We start from the raw sequence: 23,830 nt of genomic DNA, 5'->3' as shown, positions 1-23,830 counted from the left end.
CAGGCAGGTTCACAGGGCACAAGCTGCCTCCATCCTGTCCTGTCTGCATCATTCTGTATCCCTACAGCACAGCAGACACATCAGAAAGGGCAAAACCAAGGACACAAAACAGTTTTGAAACAGGAATGGAAGGTGAATAACCGGAGCACACAGTAAAGTGCAACTTTGGAGAAAAATCATCTTTGTAAAACAACTAACAAAGCATGGTCCTGATGAGGTGAAATCAATGATTAGTAAATCAAAGGATACACATTTACAAGCCCTTTTGTGCTAAGAAGAGAAGAACAGACAGGACTGAACCATAAAACTTAGTGCTGTCAAACCACAACAACTTCAGGTGTGCAAAAACAGGATTTTCTTTAGATAATTCACCAATTTTTAATATTTTTATTCTTTGTGGTCAAGCACACAACAATCAATATGGCGTAAAAGGAACAACAAAGGATGTAATATCCAGGAATGTATTGTTTTAGTGGCCATCAAAAACTCTTTTATTTGAATGTATTGTGATTAGGATTACATAAGACCATATTCACATTTCCACATAAAAACTCACGACTCAATTATCCCAGGAAGCCTTTCTACCGGCAGAGGTGAAATCCAGGAAGAGGTAATATTTGCGCAGAGATTTCAGTGAAATTGGATCTCTCTGCCTGCATAAATAGTAATCACATTTTTGGTTTTCAGTAATGTGGCTCATGTATCTGAATAAACTGAACAAATAATAATTTCTCATGCCAAAACTGATTAAGAAGGTGTTGGCATTGCATCTAACTTAATATATTTCCTCCTGTTTCACTTAGTCACCGTTGCCGTTATGCACTTAGGTGGAAATTCCATCTTTTGTTGTTTATGCGTGTGATAGATGCATTTTCTTATTTTTATGCGCATTTTGAAATATTAATAAGGATGCAGTCATAAGGGAAAATATTGCAGCACTCCCAGTCAGTCAAACTCCTCACTTTGAATGCATCATGCTGCTGAGTGACAGATTCTTCTTAGTGTTTCTCCTAAATGCTAAAAATGCAAAAATAATGAGTCTGGCAAAACATCTTTTAACCAGAAACTGACACTGATATTTTAGACAGATTACAACCTTTTTTTTTTTTTTTTTACCAAATTTCTAAATTGTTTCGAGAAGTACTACAAGACTGTGTTTGAAATCAGGAAAAAAAAGAACCATTAATGATGCAAAAGCTAATCAAATATAAGCTATTTGTTTACATGTAAGAGGGTCATATTTGACAGAAATATTATGCAAATTTAACAGAAAGTCAAAATTAGCAACCAAATGTTTATTTTTATTGGTTCTTTTCACATTTGAAAAGCATTTCTTTAATTTAACTCCTCATAAAACAACTGTTTTCACATTTGCATTAAAAGTTTTTGAGATAGTCATTGTTGCAGTTTTTGTCAGGATTTGGGTTTTCTTTGTGTTTTTGTATTCAGTTTATTGCTTTTTTTGTCTTTTGTTTCAGTTTGAGTTTATTTTATTCAGTTCTCTTTGTGAGCCTTGTCTTAGTTCAGTTTTTGTTCCTCGTGTCTTTGTTTCCTGTCATCATTCACTTCTCAGTCAGTCTCTTGTTTTCCTGCCACGCCCATCTCCACCTGATCCTAGTTGTTATCACTCACCTGTGCCCACTTCACCTAATTACCCTCTGTTTTAAAACCCCATCATCTCCACTCACTGCTGGTTCATTGTCTCTTTATGTGCTGTCTGGTTGTCCCTCTTGTCTTGTGTTTTGGATTTTGTTATGTTTGGTTTTGCTGCCACGTCAGCCCTTTGTTTTTGATTATCTTTTATTTTAGTAAACTAGTTTCTTTTGAAAGATGAGTCTGCTCTCTGGGTTTGCCTCCTTCTCTGCCCAACATGACAGTTTTAAACAGTCACCTTCCTTTCTCCTCAGCAGAACTAGAGTTGTGTGGCTGTCTTGTCTCAAAATCAATCAAAATTTTGCTTGTCTTGGCAGAGCAAAATCAGAGTTTTGTTTCAGGACCAGTCCGGACTGTGACAGCGGGAATACTATTAAACTGCCTGTTTATGGTCTGATTATAAAAGCTCCTCACTTTAACTGTGCCCAGCTTGTAACTCATTTCTCAGCCCCATCAATCACACTCCAGAGTAACTGAGGGAGCCAAGAGATGAACAGAGACAGTCAGAAATCTTGTCAGTTTTGACAATCTTTCCAAGCTTTTCAGAAAACATTTAGGTTTTAAAAGGTCTTAACTTGGTCTCAACCCCTAAATGTCTTGATCTTAGACTCAATATATGCTAATCGTGGTCTTGTCTTGCTCCTGAGCCCTTAAAGTCTGGGACTTGTCACAGTCTTTGATTTGTTTTATGTGTTCTTGACTACAAGACTAAACCAGACATTGGAGCTGATGACCCCAGAGATTACAGACCCCCAAACTGTGGAACTGGGCACCTCATTATTATCATTAACATCTGTAGGGTTCTTTATTTTAGCCACAATAATTTTCTTGAATAAAGAAGGAAGACGACAGAGAAATTTCATTGTGAGATGAAGATTAAAGGTCATTGTCACAGTATGATGGTCTGAGATTAATTTATGATGGTATTTTGTGTTACTGGCATTAAAGATTAAACACCAAAATTGCTTTGACCCAAGCCTGATCTGACTGCTGCTTGCTTTTTCATGGCTGAAAAAAATTATCATCTAAGTGTATGAAAATGGACTCCTGTATCACAGTGTGCTTCAAACCCATCCTGAGAGGATTTAAACATTAATTGGCCTCTGGCTAAACACCAAAGTGTCAGTGATATCAAATCAGTTTTATTTATTTTTTATTATTATTAATTTAATGTGGTTTTTGTGTGTGTGTTTTAGAGGTTTAGTGTCAGTTGTCTGGTCAACACATTAACATTGTTGCCTGTGGCTGAAGGATGCTCTGTTTGTCCTCCAGCAAACCCTCAGGACTACACTCTCTTTAAACGCATCCGCAGTCTCAATTAATTTGTTTTGCAAAAGTTTATTCTTACATTTTGTTTTGGGATTTCATGTAAAATAAAGAGTAAAAAAAAAAAAGTATCTCAGATATCATTTATAGAAAAAGTTAAAGTTATCATCATCAATCTTGGCATCATCATAATATAAATCAGATGGACATGCCAGAGAAATTTATATCATAATTCTGTATACATTTTTGATTTACAACTTCACCCTGTTTTAGAGAAATTTCTAACACAAGAAATTGCTATTATTATTGTTATCTATAAATTCCCTTTGGCATAAAACAAAACAAAATACAACCAAAAGCCTAAACAGCAGAAAACTAAACAGAAAAATCCGCCAGATATTTAAATAATGTGATTGTGGGTAATGGAGCCGTGAGCTTTTTTTGGAAGGAATGCATTTAAGAGTCACGAGAAGAGACGGTTAAATATTTTCAGAAGTGGAAACAAAGACCTGCTTGATGAAAAGTTATTATGTGTTCTGATTATCGGTCCTCATCAGCGTAGTTTGGGTGAAAAGTGAGCAAGTACAAGCAATTAATTATACACTACATTTAAGATTCATAATAGCTGGAAACAAAAATGGATACTGAAGTTGGCATGTTGTTGTTTTTAATACTAAAGTGCCAGTTGTGTTGCACATTATAATACTAACTGGTTAAAACCACATTTTAGCTGCAGCTTTTCTTCTCTGAGCTTTGGAGGAACTATGTAGGATACCCAGGCTTGAAGTGGTGTCAATAACTAGATGAGTGAAAAGCTAAAAATCTAAACTTGTTTGAGTAAAACAAAAACAAAAACAAACAAACAAATAAACATAGAAAAAAAGGTTTTTTACCTTTTTAAGTAACAAAATGTGGTTTATGAATCTAATGTAATGGGTCATTAGATATGAGTTTTTTTGAAAAAAAAAATTAAGCTGTTTATGTATTTCTTTGTTTGTTTTTTAATCAAAATTGGCACTTTCATTGTGCTTTTTAAAAGGAAAGATGTTACCCCTAGTTGTTTGTGCATTTGTTTTTTTTTTTTAAATATTATTGTCAGGATTTGGGTTTGAGTTTGAGTTTATTTTATTCAGTTTATTGCTTTTATTGTCTTCATGTTTCAGTTTGAGTTTATTTTATTCAGTTCTCTTTGTGAGCCTTGTCTTAGTTCAGTTCTTGTTCCTCGTGTCTTTGTTTCCTGTCATCATTCACTTCTCAGTCAGTCTCTTGTTTTCCTGCCACGCCCATCTCCACCTGATCCTAGTTGTTATCACTCACCTGTGCCCACTTCACCTAATTACCCTCTGTTTTAAAACCCCATCATCTCCTCCACTCACTGCTGGTTCATTGTTTCTTTATGTGCTGTCTGGTTGTCCCTCTTGTCTTGTGTCTCAGTTCTGGATTCTGTTATGTTTAGTTTTGCTGCCACGTCAGCCCTTTGTTTTGTTCTTTTATTTTGAATAAATTAGTTTTCTTTTAGTTCTTGCAATGAGTCTGCGCTCTGTGTTCACTTCCTTCTCCACCCAACATGACTATTATGTTGTAGAGGTTTGCTCAATGTTACGATTATCAAATATTGGTTGCAGCAATTTTGTCAAATATGGTTATTCTACGAATAAAAAGCTTGAATGCTAAAAAAAATCAGAAGCAGAAGGTTCAATAGTTCCTCACTAAGGGCACTTCCTGCCAAACATGTTTGGGAAAAACAAATTTTCTGCCTAAAATCTCAACTCAAAACCAAAAAAATCTATTAAAAAGCATTACACAGTTCTTTTAATAGATGAATAGACTAAGAACCATGGAGAAAATGATGTAACTACTTCTGCAAACACTCAATTCCACTCATGTTTAAAATCAGAGAGTGACACAACATGTGATAAAATACAATTGCATTTTTAAAAAAAAATTCCCATACCTTTTATTTATACACTTTAGTTAAAAAAAATTGCTTTCTGTGACATCATTCACTCTTGAACCTGTGCTGGCAGCACATGTGTGTGCTGCACACCTCTGTCACTTGTGAGTTTTTAACAGTATAACTGTTGTGACACATCCATCCTCGGGCTTCACTGCTACATGAAGCAACAGGGTGAAAATTCTTCACAGCACCAGCACAGCAGTGACAGGAAGGACAAACAGCTGATGCAACTGGAGGATATGGGTTTTAAATGTCATTTTATCTTACATTCTGCATTACTCAGTTACACACCAGATAAGTTTATTATGCCAAATAGTGCACACAAAGCCTAATGTACTATAAAACTACATTTTTATATATGTTCCTATTTTTTACTGTGTATTTTTATAGGAACTGGTAGTCTGTAAATGTCCTAAACATAATCGTGCAGTTTTCTAATTCTCTCATCTAACTGAACGCATGACATCATCTGATATTCTGCAACCGAAGCTACAGAGATATAGAATACCACAACGTGATGACAATCAGAAAGTCACAAATCGATATCCTGGATCCTGGGTTCTGTAATTTTTTATTGCACAGGAGTTTTAGCCTGCGTGATGTTAAGAAAGTCCATTTGATTACATGTAGCAAACCTGGCTAAATAAATCATTTTATATCAACAAACGATAGCTACGTGATGAAGTTTTATCTGTGATGCCTGAAAGGGGGAATTAGGTTTAAAGGCATGGCAGCAGCTTCATTTAATTGTACATAAAAGCTAAAATTTAATCCTATTGACAGTGATGTATTTAATATATTTAAAAGGTCTTCAGAGCTATAGATTTGCTTGTGCAATTAATCATAACTGAAGAAATTTCTGAGACACAGGATCTGCTAATTATATGCTCGGAGCTAGAATAGTTCAATTACACTGGATCAATATCTTTCGCCATGATGTCAGTGTAAGCTGAAACCTGCATACAGCCGCCTCTTATCATATTAACATGCAGACTTCATCATTAGTCAGTGACTCAAAGCTCTGAAGTTCAATATGCACTGATAGTGTCATAATACAGCATCTGACAAAGGGGTCTGGTTTTCACTTGACTTGACTGCTGGAAATTACAACTAATGTATACTATCTCAAATAGAACAGCTTTATTCATAGCATTTCTGTATTTTATTTTTAAAAAGTAAGTAATCTATGATTTGTAAATCTATGATTTGTTCTTTGAAGTTTTTTGACAGGAACAAAGTAACACCATACATATAACACAACACAATTCTTTGGAATGTAGAATGAAGCAAGCAAAAAAATTAACATATGAAATAAATGCATTTTGTAATGAAAGTAGCATGTTTTTGAAGGGGGTAAATATTGCTTGCTCCCTTAAATGCCAAAATTGTAAAGAAGAATTTTGGTAAATCTGTTAGCACTTAAAGTTTGTGTTGGGAATAATTCTCAGTTCTTACTACAGCAAATCTGAGTCTTTTTTGTGATTTTAAGGTTGATTGGTCGTAATAACCACCTTGAAGCTTTAATTAATGATAGATGTATCTTTTAAGTAAAATTTGTCCAACATTGCACGAGTATTTTGCTAATACACAGACAGACAAACACACACATGCGCACACGCATACAGGCAATGATACATGACTGTCTATGTTTCATGGCAACAGGTGACAAAAAGAAAATCTTAAAATGTTTTTCATTCTAATACAATTTGGAAAACATATTGTAGCACCTGAACAATCAGAGACCATCCTGTTCTTTAATGATATTCAGTAGTGCCCAGGCTGAGGCTGCGATTTTATTGAGTGCTTTGTAATAAAATTTAAAAATTTAAGAACAGATTTATTTTTGATTTTCACTTGAGTTTGACTCACTTAAAAGTTGTTTATCAAAGTAGACTAAATGAACAGCTTCTATAAGTCTCTGTGGATTTAAAATCTTTTAACAAGTGGAAAAAGTTCATGGCCTATGTGTTGCTACATGCAACAGACTGTATATGTGTCATTGGTTATTTGTGGAGCTAGGATTACCAACATGCCGGCTTGTTTGCTCTGATTCCTAAAGCTGGTTTGTAGATCAGTGCAACTTTGGAAGCTCATCTGCAAAACCTGACACTGGAGCTGTTTATAATTTACAACCACATGCTATTTTGCTTCGTTTATTAAATCTGGCTCATAAATAATTTACAAAACTCCACAAGTCCTGGTTCCACAAAAAGTGAAGATTAGCTGCTCTTCTTTGATTTGAAATGTAAATACGTCTCCTTTAGCTATGAAAAGGTTGGGAAGGTTTTAGGGCTGTTTTTCCTCTGTCCCAAACAATTTATGCAGATAAAATGATAAACTGATTAAGATTTTGGCCTAAAATGCATATTAAATATTAGCTCAACATTATATATATATTCTTTTGACATCTTATCAGTTGTTTGGTGAAAATAAAATCAGTTTACATACAAAAGACATTTATTCAACTTAGAAAATCATTGTTTATTGTGTGTGACTCTATGCAAAAATAATGGAGATTAATACCAGGATGGCAGGATTAGTTAATTATTGAAAATTAATTATGGCCGTATTTCTAATCAGTTTGTACAAAACTTTGGTTTGTTTTTAAAAGATGCCCAGATTTACAAGTTCAGAAAAGTGAGATGAAACCCTTCCCTTGATTGTGTAAATCCTTAAAGTCGTCCTTTAATTTTTTTTCTCCTGGCTGTGAGAGCAGTGGTGCAGACGCGACTTAACACTCACTACACAGGATATCTGGGCCTGAGGATTAGCTGGAGATAGCTGCAGATCAATCTACATAAACCCCCCTGGAGCCTCTTCTTTCCTTTCCTCTTCTCTGCTATTCCTTTTTTTTCCAATTTCTTTTTTTTTTCCCTTACCTTATAAAAAAGGCAGAAAGGGTGTGCCCCTAGAGAGCATTCTGGGTAATTAAAAAGAGGGCACGATCAAAGAGGTTAGGAGGCTGTGGACTCAGTGATCATGAGGCATGTGGTCTGTTCCCTGCAGTGTTTTCACAACAAAAGGTCTGCCTTGTAAGGACCAGCGTGTGTTTGTGTGTTGGCAGGATGAAAGTGAGCTTTGCCAGAACAACCTACTGATTTCTCCAATTTCCATATTACACATAGGCCTTTCTTCTAAAGCAGCCAATCAACTCTTTCAGTGTGCTGTTAATGTCATGCTGAAGTTACAAAACCTAAAAGCCTACCTTGGTTACGATTTGCAACACCGAGTGATGAAGCATTTGCTCGATCTGTGTAAAAATGGAAAGGTTATATATTACACGAGTGGTCATAGAATTCATTCTATTATGTCGTTAAAGCTGAAAACAGCATGCATGGACTATTTGTTGTTTTACAGTAATATCTTATATCTTGTCTGGTTTAGATCAGAATCGCTAAGAAGTTTCTGCCACACATTTGGGAAACTAAATGGGGAAATGTTTAGACAGAATAGTGAGCATGCAAGCTAAATGAATTTTCCACAAGACAAAGGCAAAGAGAGGCATTTGCATGGTGGCTGCTGTTGTTATTCAGTGTGTGGAGTCACCTTCAGGCATCAACATGCGTAGGGATGCACGGCTGGAATTGCGTCTTCATAAAGAATGCTTTTTTCTTTTTGTTTGCTTTGGGCATGAATCTGTGTGTGTGTGTGTGTGCTTAAAGCAAATACCCAAGTGTGTAAAAGAGAACTTTCTCTGCTGGGCTAATGCATGGGCCAAGCACACTGGGTTCCTGGACGAGTCATGTAAACGATGCCAGCGTTCTTGCACATTTCAGCGACTAAAACCTTTCTTTAGTCAGTATTTCTGATCATTTTACAATCCGTGCTGTGGAGTTTGAATAACTTTATTACCTTTAAGTGACAGCAATGTCTCACTTTAGAATTAAATTTCTTTTCTTCAATTGTGTGCAACAAGAAATCCAATAAGACTGTTCAAAACTGTCTATGGTTTCATTCAGCTCTGTTTAAAGATCCTTTGTAATAAAATTAATTCTACTTTGAAGACAATGTTATTCACCTATTATCAAGAGAGTCTAGAAATCAACAGATTTTGAAAGGAAAGTGTCATACAGCTCTTTTTGTAGGAAATATAAGGGTTTATTGTAAGTTAGTATTTTTTTTAATATCTGTGGTATAGAGGAAAGATTGTCCATGAAATGAAAAAAAAATGCTTAAAGCAAAATTCTCTATATTCAAGACCTTTCTGCAATGCCACTCTGCGTTACTTTATATGTAAAAGGCTCTAAAATCAGTGAAATGTTCTCACTTCTTTTAAGAAATAAATGAAAGAAATGTGCCCTTCCACAAAAATATCTTTATAAAACTTTTTTTTTTTCTAGTGGAAACCATGCAGATCACTGACACACAAATGGCACAAACTCCCACACCAGGATCATCAGTCAAAGCAGAGTTAGTCATGACTGAGGGAGGAAACCCGTTAGTCAGCATGCCAACTGAAAACGCTTGATCTACTTACGCACTGGTCCATGATTACTGGGAATGCCTGCAAAAAGAGCAAAGAAAAAAAGAAAAGATTTCATTCAAACATCAGCTTGTTATTTCTGTTTACACTTGAAACGTTCAGTCATGAAATTACATGGGAAAGCATTTAGACAGTCTTTAAAAGCCGAATGACACAACACTTATGCAGTTGGCCTCCACTGTGCCTGCTGATTAGCAGCAGTTACAGCTCTGCAGAGAACTCAGTCACTGCATGGTCCAAACCCCGCCTTCAGCTGATGATAATAACAGGTCCGCCACAGATAAAATGTCACAAGAATTCAAAGTTTCAACATGAACAACTTGTCTTTTCATCAGCTTTTTTATTCATGTTTGAAAAAATTGTTCCCAGTGAACTGGAGCTGACTGGCAACCCTGCAGCTTGTATCTGAAACATATGTTTCATCGATTCACCATTTTTTACATAGTTGCCATCAGCAAGCGATTCACACCCAACAATTAGCGCAAATTTTGATCTCTTTCAAAAGCTTTATCTTCTTTGTCACTGGTGATTATGTTTGAGGTTTCATATTGTTTGCATCCCATCCATCATTTCATTATGCTTTTGGGGCTGTCACAACAGCTGCTGGCAGGAGCACAATGCTTCAGCAGCCAGAAAAATACATAGATTTCAGCCTCCAATTTGCAAGTCATCAAGCCTCAATAACCAATAGTTGTTCTGTGTGAGGAATAGAGGGCAAAATTGTTGCCCTTTTTAGGCCAAACACATTCTGCAGTCTGATCAAACTCCAACCCCTCTTAACCTCGGAACCCGCTTCAGAACGCAAGATGAGTCAAAGCTACTGGCAAAGTGGACTGTCAACATAACTCTTGAAGTGATTCTTCTTTTCCAGAAGCAATCAGAAGATATTTCTTATTTTTTCCTGTTTTGCTCTTTGTCATTATTATAACAAAACCTTGAATATTCTTTTAGCCAGTTCCTGATGCTGGTAGAAATGGCCTCTTAGCAACACAGGACTCTATTTTGACTCTAATTTATTTAATGAAAGGTCACATATCTCCATCTGCAGGGATATGAATATGTAATAGACCCTGCCCACTTCCTGCCGGAGATAAATGACTTCCAAGATAAAAGAGGAAGACTTGATGACATATGAAAGCTATTAAACCATAATTACATCTTGCATGTTCAACATATTTTTCTTAATGTGAAGGCTGTATATTTAATGTCTTTATAGGATACACAAGCTTTGTGTAATGGATAAAGGCATGTTATTGTGCTGGAGCTTTACTCATGAGAGAAATAAGAATAATTCAAGACAAAAGTGCGCTCATTCAACACCTGGGGGACCAATATTGTTGCGTCACTTCCATGTACAATATTATTGCTTTTTATGCCACTGCCAAACAAGTACTAATATTGCTTTAGATATGGCTAGACCTTGGTTTCATCAGTTCAGGGCAGATGCGTCCAAGTGTTGGATTTTTTTTTAATAATGGCCTGTCAATCTGACAGTGAGCACCACATTGCAGGGAGACTCATAACACAGAAGAGGTGCAGGGGTAAATCCAGCAATATCTCCTTAGAGTTCACAGACGTTCTCGTAAACAGACTCCCACACACAATCAAATGTGTTGCCTGCACATGCATAAGCACACACAAAGCTTGACGCACAAACATGCAGACTGAATACAACACATATTCATACGAATGCAGAGATAATCCTTCAAATTCATCAACAATAAATGAAGGAGAAAAGAGGTGTTACAGAAAGTATTTAGCAATGCAATAAATCAATAGTAATATAATGCTGTGCAAATCTAGTCTGAATATCAAGAATGAGCAACTGAAAAATATGCCGTCATTCCAAAAAGACTGCTGCCAGACAGCATAAGTCCAAATCAGGGAGCAGAGGGCTAGATCTTCCACCATCTGGCCACGCCTGGCTATCTACTGCTACAACCCTGAGTGGCTTGTATGAGATTTATTGAGGCAATGAGCCTTCCGGCCCCAGGCATGGGATTTGATGAATGTGACTCAACTCCTGTCCAAGATTATAATGGGGATAATGCAAAAGAGCACCTTCTGCCTCAAAGATACCTTGTTCACATTCGTAATAGAGTTGAGACAGCACTATCAAATTCTGTTATCCTCTTGCTAAGAATGTAATTACACAAATTTCATACTGGAACAAAAAAAAAGAAAGAAAACAGTTCACCAGTGAATAAATGTTTCAAAAAAGCAAAAACTTGAGTACATTAGGTTCCTATAATGGACCCTGATCTATGTCATTTAACACTACCTTGATTATCTATGTGGTAATGCTTAGGTCCTCAGAAAACAACTTGTGATGTGGTAAGAAGCCTTGGAAGTTGTACTTTCTGTTGAATGTTTTTTCCTGCACATCATTAGTGCCAATCGCTTTGTGAATCTGATGCTGAGGCAAATGATGCGCAAAGGTTTGAGGAAAAAAGCGAGTGCAGTACATTCTTTGTGAACCAGTCTTATATAAGGTGACTAGGGTTGTCTTTTTACAGTCGATACTTCATTACGTTGAACAAACGGAGCCATAAATTGGCCTGAAAGTGACGTCTGGGTGAGATGCTGCCCACAGGTTACGAGTTAAAGGGAAGGAGAGGTGAAGAAACCTCTCAAGGATAAAAAGCAAAAATAGAAGGTTAGACGCTTCATGGTTGCAGCCTTTGTCAGGTGTCAGTGTCAGCAGTAACAAGATTGGAAATAGGTGTGTTTCCACCCAGCAATATTGCCTGTAAATTGGTTGTATTCTTAGTGTTGATCTACAGAACATTAGAAGTACTTAGAAATACTTACATATATTAGCAGTTCCTTTGGGTATGGGGAGGTAGGAGCCCACACTCCAGGCTCTTCCATGGTAGTGCCTCTTACAGCGACTGCAGTCTGGCCCTGTGGTATTGTGCTCACACTCACAGCCCAGCTTTCCCTTGTCAAACACACAGCTGTTGGCATGCAGGTTGCACTTGCACCTAAGACAGAAGGATGAGAAACAAAAGACAGACATGAATAGGCATCATTCTGCACCCACTGAATCAATACATTCTGGAGGGAATATAAAGAGTCTGCCCTTGCGGCAATTTTTATTTGTGCCTTTCAAATTTTTTGACAGGGGTAAATTGAAATCCTGGTGGGTTATCTGACTTGAATCATGCCTCCTCAAAGCTTCATTATGGTTTCCTTTAAAAAGACAAGGCTTCATTTGTTGGTGCCCCTGCGGAGAGAACAGCATTGCGAATAAGGTCACTTTTGCCACTGTGAGAGCTAAATGAAAAGCACTCTGTTAGATTCACTAATTGAGCACAAAACAAGGCCTGATAGAAAGATGATAGAAAAAACAAAGCTGCGTATCTTGGGAATTCTCTTTGTTTCTTTATCTTTAAAGTTGTATTGTTTGGCAAGAGAGCCTTCGGGCTGGAAACGCAGTTTGCGGAGCTGATTTATTAGACTGAACTGCAGCAGAGCTGACAGATACTCCTGACAGCAGAAGAGAGAAGGCCTGACAGTTTTCTACACTAAACCACATCTATCCTCGTTTTGACCAAGAGGAAGTCTGCTTCCAAGCTTCGGTAAAAAGAAAAAGTAAGTTGCAGTTTCAGTTTGTGTGATGCAGAGAGTAATTTGCATGTACTCTCTGCTTGAATATAAGCCTTTTTCCCAACAAAACTTGTGTTTACTCACAGTGATGAGCTCTAACAGAAGAAGAACAGGCTTTGCTTGTTGTCACATGAGATATTACAACTGTATTCCAAATATATCTCTCCATATTTGGTGTTACTCCCAGTAGGGTAAAAGGTTACAACTAGTGACCTCAGCTTCTTGTGAGGTGGTGAATGATACAGAGACAGCTAGGAGGAGACCATCAAGTGGATCTGACACTGTAGACCTCCCTGGAGGTCTGGGAAGCTCATGGTTTCACATCATGCCTATGTTTGTTTTTACAAAGTGCTTCTGAGGGAAGATTCCTCCCATTTGAGCCCAATGAGCCAGTTATCTGATTCCTACAACTGCAAGCGAACATGAGACAGAGAAATGACAGCAGCAGTCAGAAATACATCCATTCTAATTGACTTCCTGGCCTTGCTGCAACATCCGACATTATTAATGGATAACTGCGGGAAAATGGGGATATTATGTTCTGATCTGTATTGGTGTTAAGCAGCTGGGGAAATGCAGTGAGTAAGCAGTAAAACAAGTAGATGTTTGGTCACATTTTAAGTGTTCAGTTTAATTAGTTTTTAGTGTTTTTAGCATAATGATACATACTTCAACTGTCAACAAATTCAAGTATTCAGAGAGTGCAATAAACACTTTTGATTACTCTTTGACAGAAGTGAACATCTCTTTGTGCCAACATGGTATTCCTTCTAAAAGATCAAAGAAAAAGAATATTGATCTCAAGTTAAATGGTGATTTTAAAAGATCTGTTGATATGAGTGTACACATGCACAAAAATCTGTTTGTGTGTCTTTTTGTATGCCCTGCAATGAACTGTCCAAGGTATACCCCTCCTTAAAAGCACTCTTGCAACCCTGACCAAAAAAAAAGGAATTGAATCTGAGTACAATGGAATTTAAAAATAAAAACGGATAAACTAAAGCCCAATCCACATTGAATTTCTATCTCTCCAAAAGTCTTTTTATTTGCCATTTCTACAAATATCCCTGAAAACAATGCACAGTTTCTACAGAAGGTTAAATCCACATGGAAGCACAAGAAATGACCCAAAATACCGTAGTAATTTTGCCAGACCTGTATGAGGCGCTGTAACCTTTTTGGTCTTAGATTATTGGGTGTAACAAAAAGGAGGGTTTCTTCTGCTCTTTTCAAGGTAATGGCATTTCAAGATTGTTTCACTCTGGAACCTGCTATCCCAAAATACCTTTTAGGAGCTCCTAAGATGCCATTTCCATTTAGACACAAGGTTCAAACAATAAGAAACAACAACAACAACAAAAACATTGCTTAGTCATCAAACACTGTTTCTATATGTACAGAGCCTAAAGCAACTAAAACTTGAAAGCTCTAAAAAAATGTTTATTTGTTTGTTTGCATAAAGAATACTTATACCATGCATTTTGTGAAACTGTAAGAAAAGAAACATTTGCCACCTTTAAAAAACACCCACAAGGATGTGAGAGGGGATAATCAGTGGTATTAATTTGTGAGCATACAAAAGATGTGATCCAGCATTTACTCAAGTTCACTTTTAACTTTGCTTCTCCAGATTTATAGGCTTATAAATTTAGGTTCAGAAATGCCTAAAAAGAAAGAACATGGTTTGGGTTAGTAATTATCATTATCATCATCATCATCATCATCATCAAATCAGGTGAAAGCTTTCTTTATTAAACAATTCACATTTCATAGTATTTGAGCCTTTATTAGGACACTGCTAGGTTTTATTGTTGTGGAAAATTTTTTATCTATTTTATGTTGTGGAGTGTGACTAGTCTGGATCAGTTTTAATCACAAGTACATTTTCTTCTCAAAGCTTTAGAATACAACAATAAAGCACAGAGGAGGAAATGAGAAACCAAAGAAATGTAGAGAAAACTAGTTGACTAGTTCACTTCCTATTACTGTAATAAAAGCTTCTCTACAAAATCTGGCAGTAAAGACAAATATATAAAAAAAAACACAACCTCTATAATACTGCAGTATATGTTTGTGTAATTGCAACAATGCAAATGGAAAGTGAACCTGCAGTATTGTTGAAACGTTCCACAGTGGCTCAAATTATTTTTTTCTTTCCTACAAATGCATTTTTAAAGAATAACCTCATATGAAGTGTACGAGGGGATACTAGAACTGTGGATGTTTCAGTGTGTTCAATAGCCTTTTCTTTCCCTTGATCTATTGGACAGAATCCTCTCTGTGTTCTTGGACCTCCTGATTTACAAATGCATCTGTGTGTGGTTTGCCAGCTGCACAGCAGCAGAGAAGAAAGCGCTCTAGAGGGTCATCACCACTGCCTGAAATCTCATCGGATGGCCTCTTTTCTCCCTGGAGGATCTTTACATTTCCCATCACCTCAAAAAGGCCCAGAGCATGCTCAAACATTCATCCCACCCACTGCCCTTGGGCCGATGCATCAAGACAATAAAAACAAAAGCAAACCGTATAAAAATGCTGTTTTTATCCAAAAGCTATTACTGAAGTAAATGTTGCTTGTTCTCTAAAAGGTGGGAACAACTGTGTAATGTTTTCAACAAGACTGACTTATATATGGTATTTAATGTGTTTTTTCTTTTCTTTTTTTTTTTTTTACCTTTTTAGAGCTCAATTTTTATTTTTATACTATTTGTCTAATTATTTTTTAGTCCTTGCTGATATGCTAATGATCACATCAATCTGACTGCTTCCTGTTCTACCAATGACCACAATTATCTATCATGTTTTATTTATTATTGGTTGTCTCTCCTGATGAAAAACTCACTATTGCTCAGTATATAAACCACTATTACTCAGAATATACCCATGCTGTGTGTTCTTCCTTGATCCAGGGGGACTAGTGTGTGAGATGGGTGAAGCCTCCTTGCATATGCAAAGTGAGGTCCTGTTTACCAGAGGCCAACCATCTAGAAATGTTAATAATGTTAATAATGTGCTCGTTGAACCCCTTGAAGTTTCCATGCCGGGCCACTAGCTGCGTGCACACAGACACAGGTCTCTCCAGCACGTAAACAGTTACATCCAAAATGGTGAATACACAGACTTTTGTTTGGAACTACAGTGAGGTTAGGTTGCTGCTACATGGAACATAAACAGCACTCTTCTGTCTGCCATTATTAGTTGAATAAGAACAGCTATTGACTGCAGCTGTATGTGCGATTCCACGCATTGCGGCTCCCTTTAAAATGCAAAAGGGATCCAAAAATTTCCACTCTGAGACCTGGTTTCAAAAAGTTTTCTTGTCAGATAATCTGGCCACTGTTGTCGTGTAAACGAATGGCTGAGCTGCAACATACATATTACAGGTTCACTGAAAAACGTCTTTGTGTAAATGGCCCTTGAGAGTGGGGACAGGCTGCTAGCAGAAGGGCCAAATTGGAATAGTTTGCGTTTTCTCTGCATACAAAAGCAGTAAAGGTGGAGAGTTGTGCCATTTTAAAGCACGAGTGGATTATTCATTTGAGACAAAAATCTAAATTTGTAATTTTAATGAACAGATAATATTATTAAGAAAAAAATGCTCATAGAAGGACTTCGGAAATGTCTGGTATTACTTATATTGGAGCATTTTATAGAGTGCTAATCCAAATTACAACGAAGTATGATAAAAATAGAAATCTTTGAGAAATCATTACTTGAAAATGTATGATCAGATTTAAGTTTCAGGAAGAACAGAACAATAAAAAGTAATTCAAAACTTCTGTGATAATGCAGACTTTTTTCAATCATGTAAAAATAACTGTATTAATAATAATAATAAAATAATTTTACAAAATAAAAATGATAAGGACTGACCCCATCAAAGTCAAATGATATACATAAAGAAAAAAAAAAAAAGAAATTTACTCACGTTAAGCGGTGCTGTCTAACATCACATCATCACCACACCCGATGGAGGAGTCTGATAAGCAGCTCATTCACAGCAACAAAATACTCGTGCCTCTCAACAAAAATTCCCCACAGTCCTTAACTTTTTAATCAATTAAAGTCCCCGCTCCATAAAATTAATGACTGGGTGTAGCTCCTCTGCCATGCAGACAGCAGCAGCTCCCTGAAGTCAAGAGCGATGAGATTTGACCTTCCACTTAATTAAAAACCAGCAAAATCTGGATCATCAGGCCTGACCGAAGCTGCAAGCAGGCAGATAGAGGAGAGGATGTGGACTCAGGGGAGGTCTGGGATGTGATGCTTTTGCCGTCGGCATTGTCATATTGAAATCGGAGAACTTTTCTGTAACTGCTGTTGGACACAAGAGGGTAGAGATCTCCTGTGTTTTCCAGCCAATGTCCAGTCTTTTGAAAACACATCATTACAAAGGCAGATTTCATCAGCTAAAAGGACCTTTAAAAGTTATATATCAGGTCAATAGCTATTATTCATTTCACAAACAATTGACCTTCCATTCAAGACACCAAATATAATCTTAGTTCTTACCATAAACTACAGGAAAATGTGATCAATGCAAGCACTGACAAATAAATAAATGCTATGTAGGAACATTTTTTATGAAACCTAAACGTGGACACTTATAAGAGCAGGAATTTATGCAAACTAAAGCCACAAATACAAATTAGTCATGAGCATTTACACTGTAGTGCTTACAAATGCCTCAGAAAACAAACAATCACATAGTTGTTAGATTTTATAAGTAATAAATTTTAAGTGCATCACAAATATAAACGACAAATTTAAAATTGATCTTTTTAAGTGTACTATGAAAGCATACATTGCAATGAGTAGAGAACTAAATCAATAAGTATGTAAATAAATATTTGCAGGGTCAAATTTTTCAAAATGAAAGTAAAAAAAACGTAGACTAAAAGAAGTCAGCTCATTTATTTATGAGTTTTTCTTCTTGTCATTCTTAAATATATATTCTCACTTTTTTAATATTGTTACATGGATAACGTGTTCATGCAGTATTTTTTAAATTGTGACAGAAATACTGGCTTTGAATCTAATTCATATTTACCCTGAGATTCGTGCCAGTATTGCACATATAACACTAAAAGATGTGCATAAAGAATTAAGGTGACATTTTTCTAGTTTGTAAAAAAAAAAAAAAAAAAAATCTGGAGCAGAGAGCAGTGATGCCCTTTGGCGCCTACTGTGGCTGCTGCTTTGCATTGCCTTAGCTACTTACAACTGTGTTGACAGACTCCCCGTCTCTAACCCAACTTCTTCCATTTTGACAGCTCCTAGCCTCCATGACTCAAGAAATAAGAAGAGTACATCGAGTCTGAACTGGCAGGTTTATGAAACTGCCCTTTGCTGCTTCAACTTGAATTTTCCACTGAGCACAGAGAAGAATACCATAAAGCCATGTGCCAATTAAAGTGTAAGTTTAATGCAATATAAAGATATAATTCATAATGATGGTCAGAAATATGAAATATCTATTTATCAGTTAGGTATTAAAATAAACATGGTAATATTGTAACTGTCCAAAAGGACTTTTTCTTCAGAAGATTTTACACAACAATAGAAAGAAGATGCTGTATGTATGAATCTATAAGTAATGAATCCTTTTTTCTAGATCCAGGGATAAGAGTTTTGTAAGTCATCTCATAAGTAAAAAAGCTCAGCACTCTAAAAAATGCAACAAAGTCCCGCTGTCATTTGACTCTTTCAGCCTTCTGTTTTGTTTTTACTTCAGTTTGAAGCAGGACATTATTATTTTGATGTAAACAGTGGCTGACAAACACGTCATAACTTACTGAATTCTTTGTCTTTTTTATGGGAAATGATGTAGGAAACTAATGGACTTTTTCATAAATACCTGCAGATAAATACAAACACCCAGACACCCATGAAGACAAATCTTACATCTGAAAAAATCTTACAAAATTCACATCTAATAGCAATATGTTTTATTTGTTTTTTTTTGTTCCCAATTTTTAGAAAGAGGGGGAAATGAAGATGGTAAGCACCGCATAATAACTATAATTTAAAAACATGTTGTTTACTTCAGACTACTGTAAAAATTCTACAAAGCCTTAAAGTTACAGTTTTTCAAAATGTCTAAAGTATTCTTTTCTTTGTACAGCTAAAAGTTTTTATTTTTTTGAAACTCAACTGATAGCAGTCTTTCAGACTGATAAGAACGAGCAAAGCAGCCTCCCTCAGCTCCGTATCTCACTTATTGCCTTAAACAAGTCATCCATGGTCAGAACTTGTAATGCTCCTCCATACTGAATAAATACATACTGAGGTGTTTTAAAACTTTTCTCAGCAAGACGCTTAAAAAGTCTCAGATATGTTGACCAGAGATTGGTACGAAAGATGTGTTGAGGGAATGTTTTTGACCTTGCTGAAGGTTTCAGAATGTCACTGTGTTTCTTGGACAAACCACACTAATCTGCCAGTGCTGACAGAGAAACAGTGCTTGTTTGATGTATTTAACAATAAAGAAAAAGCACATAATACATGCCAGCTACAGGGCCACATTCTGTAAAGGCACTCCTAGGGGAAAGGTCCTTTCAGCTGCTTGTAAGGTATCTACAATTTTATTATTTTGGTTTTACAACCTACGACCATGGGTGATGTTAGGAACACAGTTTAACCAAGGAAATGTCAGCTGCACATTTTGACTCACTTTTTTTCTTCACCATGTCATATCTATTTCACCGCAGACCCTTAAAAGAGAGGCAGTACACTCTCTTACCAATTTAACCTGACCCAAAGCTGTTAATTCTCATCTTTGTACTGCCACACTCTCTAAACTCCCCCAGTGCATGCTGGGAAAGCATGATTCATGTTACCTAATTTGTTTTGCATTCAAACCTTTGGAATGACCAAAGTTATGTGTAAAATTAGCTGAGGATATTTACATAATGTTATGTAATATTTGCCGATGATAGATATTTGATGTGCTCTAATATCAAAGATATGGATTTAGGCAGGAAGTAAATTTGGCTATCATGATGAGCATGACAGCTCATCTTTACACTTCCTTGTTTCACATTGTAGATGGCATTGAGGTTTTCACAAGGAGAGAGGGGAGTCACCTCATTACAGCAAGGTCTGTCACCGTGAAATTGAAGAGTCAGATTAGGTTTGTTTTTGTTGTGTTGTGGCCAATTTTGCCATTCCTGGTGGTGTAAAGCAATATCAAGCAAATTGTTTTTGTCCTCCATCGAAATGTAAAGTGGCCCCACCAGAGCTCCCTGAAATATTGGAGAAATATTAGGAATGGATCACAAGTTAATTCCCCCTGCTCCAATTTTCTGCCGAGGTAAAATGGAATTTGAATTTGCATAGCCTGTGATTTGTTTCAATGACAGGGCCTATTATTGAGGTGTGCGTTGATGTAGTCATACAGCATTCTAATGTCTAAAACCCTAATCCCACCTCAGCGCTCACAGAGAAGGGCTGTACTATTTCTGAGGTGATGTAAGCTGCTGAGACGAGATGGAAGCCCTGGAGAAATCAGCAAGGAGAAGAAACAGTGCATTAAAATGAAATTCCGAGGTTGCATTCTGTCTGGATAAAGACTACAAAATTACTGTATTTCCAACATTTTTACAACATGAGTGTATAAAAATAAACAACCATAGCCACTTCATTAGTGAGTAAACACCCACATAAAGCCTTCTAAGGATGTACAGTATCGAGTACAGCAACAAGCTCGTCTGTCTCACTGCTGGTAAAGTCTGATCTTACAATAGATGTAGTGAACAAACTTGCTGATGATTTTACTATTCATGACTGCTTCCTCTCCAGAGACAGCTTATGTTGATATACTTTCTCTGGCACCCATATATTATTTACAAAGAAAGCCTGGGCCGTAATGAGCACTAATTAAACACTGGAGACTAGGAGATGACTGGCAGAAAACATCGCAGCATGTGACAGACATCTGGTGGAAGATAAGTGATCATGCGATGGTAGAACCTTATGGTGGGAGCGAAGTAAAGCTGCAAGTCATATGAACCTGCACTTGAACCTGACTTTCAAACTCTGTCAATCAAGCTGGCTACAGCTGTCATGGTTCATAGGGCACGGGCTCAGAGGATTGGAAGTCTGCATGTGTATGCCTGATGTGAGAAACTGGATAAGAGCCAATTTTTTTTTTTATGTGTGTATGTTTATGTACAGTTTGTGTGGGCTTGTGTGGTTATGTGAAGGGCAAATGTGCAATGTAATTTACAGTGGTAACAAGGGAAACCTCTCCATTGCTCATGTTTGAGGCTTTCAGGTATTTCAGTTTATTCTGCAAGTCAAATATCCACTCCATCCATGTTTTCCAGTCCAGATGCCAAAGCATTATGTTGTCATCATACATTTTTACTGAATGTGTTTCTGACACTGGTCTAAAATATCCTAACAAAACATATTGGATTATACCTGCAACTTATTCTAACTTGTGACATCGAATTGACCCATTGTGTAAAATGCACTTTCCTAATCCTAATAAAGTAATTAATATGCTTAAATGTAAACAGGTATTTTAGCTAAAACTATCAAAGCAAAGTGAAAATTTAAAAAACAACAACAACAACAAAAAATGTAATAAACAGCCACATTGGACAAATGTTTCATCATACATGACCAAAAAGTAAAGATACAAAGGAGAGAAATAAAGAGATCTTTTTAGTGACATATAAGCATCACTGCTTCCCACACTGTTTTCAAATCAGATTCAAGCACTTTTCAGGCATTTAAATGTGCTTTTTCAAGCTTTTCCAGCACCTTTCAAATACACAAAATTACATTTTTTAAATCTCGTGAATATACTGAAAATAATTAATTCGCATTTTCTTAAAATCCTTTTTAATGTGCTGCAAAAAAGGTTATATTTCATGATATAACTGCAATAAAACAATTTCTATCTTGCACAAACATCATACACCTGATGTTTTGCAGAGGGACAGAAAAAGTAACCCCTTTTAATTCAAGGTTGTAAAATTGAAAAAGTACATGTGCCCTATCATTACTAGATTATAAAAAGTAATTTTGCAAGGCAAGGTTAAAACACTTTGGCAAGTTAGAAGAGTCTTCAGCTGCAGGAATGAGACACAACTTTGAGTGTACAAAAATTCCATCAAGCTGCTAAACAGCATATTTTACAAACACTCGAAAGGAATATCGATTGGCTTCCTCCTGCTGCATTCTGTCTCACATTATACTCTGACAAGTTTGAAAGAACAGACAAGAGACCTGTAAAGATAGTGTGGAGGCTATCTTCTCAGAAGATTTAAATGTATTTAAAATAAGAAATGCAAATGTCTGTGCATATAACACAAGATGAGGTGTGGCATATTGTTATCACTCTTCTTTTTTTTTCAAACTCCAGTGTGTGGTCTTAGTACTTGTAGATATCCTGAGGCTGTAGTTTCTCTCTATGAGGTGTAATGATTCTCATGTGAATGCTCAGTGAAGGAGCTATGTACAAATTTAGTTTTCTTTTAAGAGTAAGATACAGTTAAGGTCTGTGATGCGGTCCTTTTATGAGCTTAGGATTCCCATCAGGGGGGGAAGATACAGAGTTTGTGACTTGAGGGGAACATCAGAAAGCCTAAAATATTTGCAAAATGTTTCAAAGTTTTCCTCAACTACTATTCTTTGGTTTCAAAACTGCCTTTGAATAACTTCCATGTATACCTAAGAAGGAAGCAAGTGCAGGTTAAAATGATTTTTTTTTCTTTACAGATTTAGCTTTTGTGTAACATCTGTGAACACTGTAAGTCAGTGGAGAATGAAACATCTTTTTTTAAATATATTCAAGCCTGCAGGTATGTTAACATAAGATACTTTCATATTCCTGTGTTTTAAAAAAACAGCTTTTATGAAAGTTAATATTTTAATCTAAATCCATGTTTACTATTTTGCACCATAAAACTTTATCTTGTGCAAAAGCATATAAAGGTTATATAAGGTATGGCCTACATAGGGTATGTAAGGTATCTACAAGTATTTGTAGGTATAGGTTGTGAAAGAGTTAAAAAAAAAAATAGCATGTATGCACAATTTCGAGTTAAGTGCCTTGCTCAATGGCAGCTATTTTTAAATAGTTTCTTTTTTGTTTCTGTATCATTTATAAAATGACCATAAAGTGTCCAGACTGAGAGGGACCTTTGATCATGGTAAAAAAACAAATGGGGTTAGTGTATAGGTTTTACATCTAAAAGAATGACAGAAAAAATGGGGGAAGGGGTGGGAGTGACACTGGGGGACGGGGCGAGAAAAAAAATAGCACATTAGCACTTATGGATTAACTGCCTTTTTATTCCCGAGTCCCGCTGCAGCCCTGCAGACGTGCAGCACTGACCGCGCAACCACCCGGTAGCGGTCATGTCTTAATTAACAAGCAGACATCTGATCAATAAGTGAGGAGCAATGGGGAGAGAGGGGGGTATTGAAGAATGGGACAGCCTGCATGGTTCAAGGTTTTTGTTTTCTGGTGATGTGAAATAACATTAGAAATCAATAACACAGCTAGTTCTGACACACACTGACTCAGTATACAGAAAAACAGCCTAAAACAGATATCTTAAAAATGGCACTGCAAAGTTATATTAAGCCCATTTCAATTAGATTTTTTTTATCCACAACTCAAAACAGCACATTTTAAATGTTTTGTTGATGATATATTTCTTTCAACTCATCTGCAGCTTTTTATAGAGTTGTGACTTTAGTTGCTTGAGTCATGATATAAACTAAAGCTGCTGTAGGTAAATGGTTTAATGCCAATTAATAAACATTCAGCTGAAATCAGACCTATTTTTTCCATGCAGATAACGGTTTTTATTCACGAAGGCTTTGTTTATTTGTCAGATGGTGAG

At 36.4% G+C, this 23,830-nt stretch overlaps 1 protein-coding gene across 2 annotated transcripts in view; it reads right to left on the bottom strand.

Annotated features, from left to right (window-relative positions):
• LOC108232807 (netrin-G1-like) overlaps positions 1 to 23,830 on the bottom strand; it is a 59,450-nt gene that overhangs the window by 2,166 nt on the left and 33,454 nt on the right. For both annotated transcript variants that reach the window (XM_017410845.3, XM_017410844.2), the window contains exons 4-6: positions 12,171 to 12,343; positions 9,354 to 9,380; positions 8,082 to 8,126 (exon numbers count right to left, since the gene is read on the bottom strand). In XM_017410845.3, coding sequence (XP_017266334.1) covers positions 8,082 to 8,126; positions 9,354 to 9,380; positions 12,171 to 12,343 — 245 coding nt within the window. The remainder of the gene's footprint in view (positions 1 to 8,081; positions 8,127 to 9,353; positions 9,381 to 12,170; positions 12,344 to 23,830) is intronic.

Source organism: Kryptolebias marmoratus, linkage group LG20 (genome assembly GCF_001649575.2).
Source record: "Kryptolebias marmoratus isolate JLee-2015 linkage group LG20, ASM164957v2, whole genome shotgun sequence".
NCBI lineage: Eukaryota > Metazoa > Chordata > Actinopteri > Cyprinodontiformes > Rivulidae > Kryptolebias > Kryptolebias marmoratus.
The sequence above is the reverse complement of the archived record's forward strand: the minus strand, read 5'-3'. Positions and strand labels throughout refer to the sequence as shown.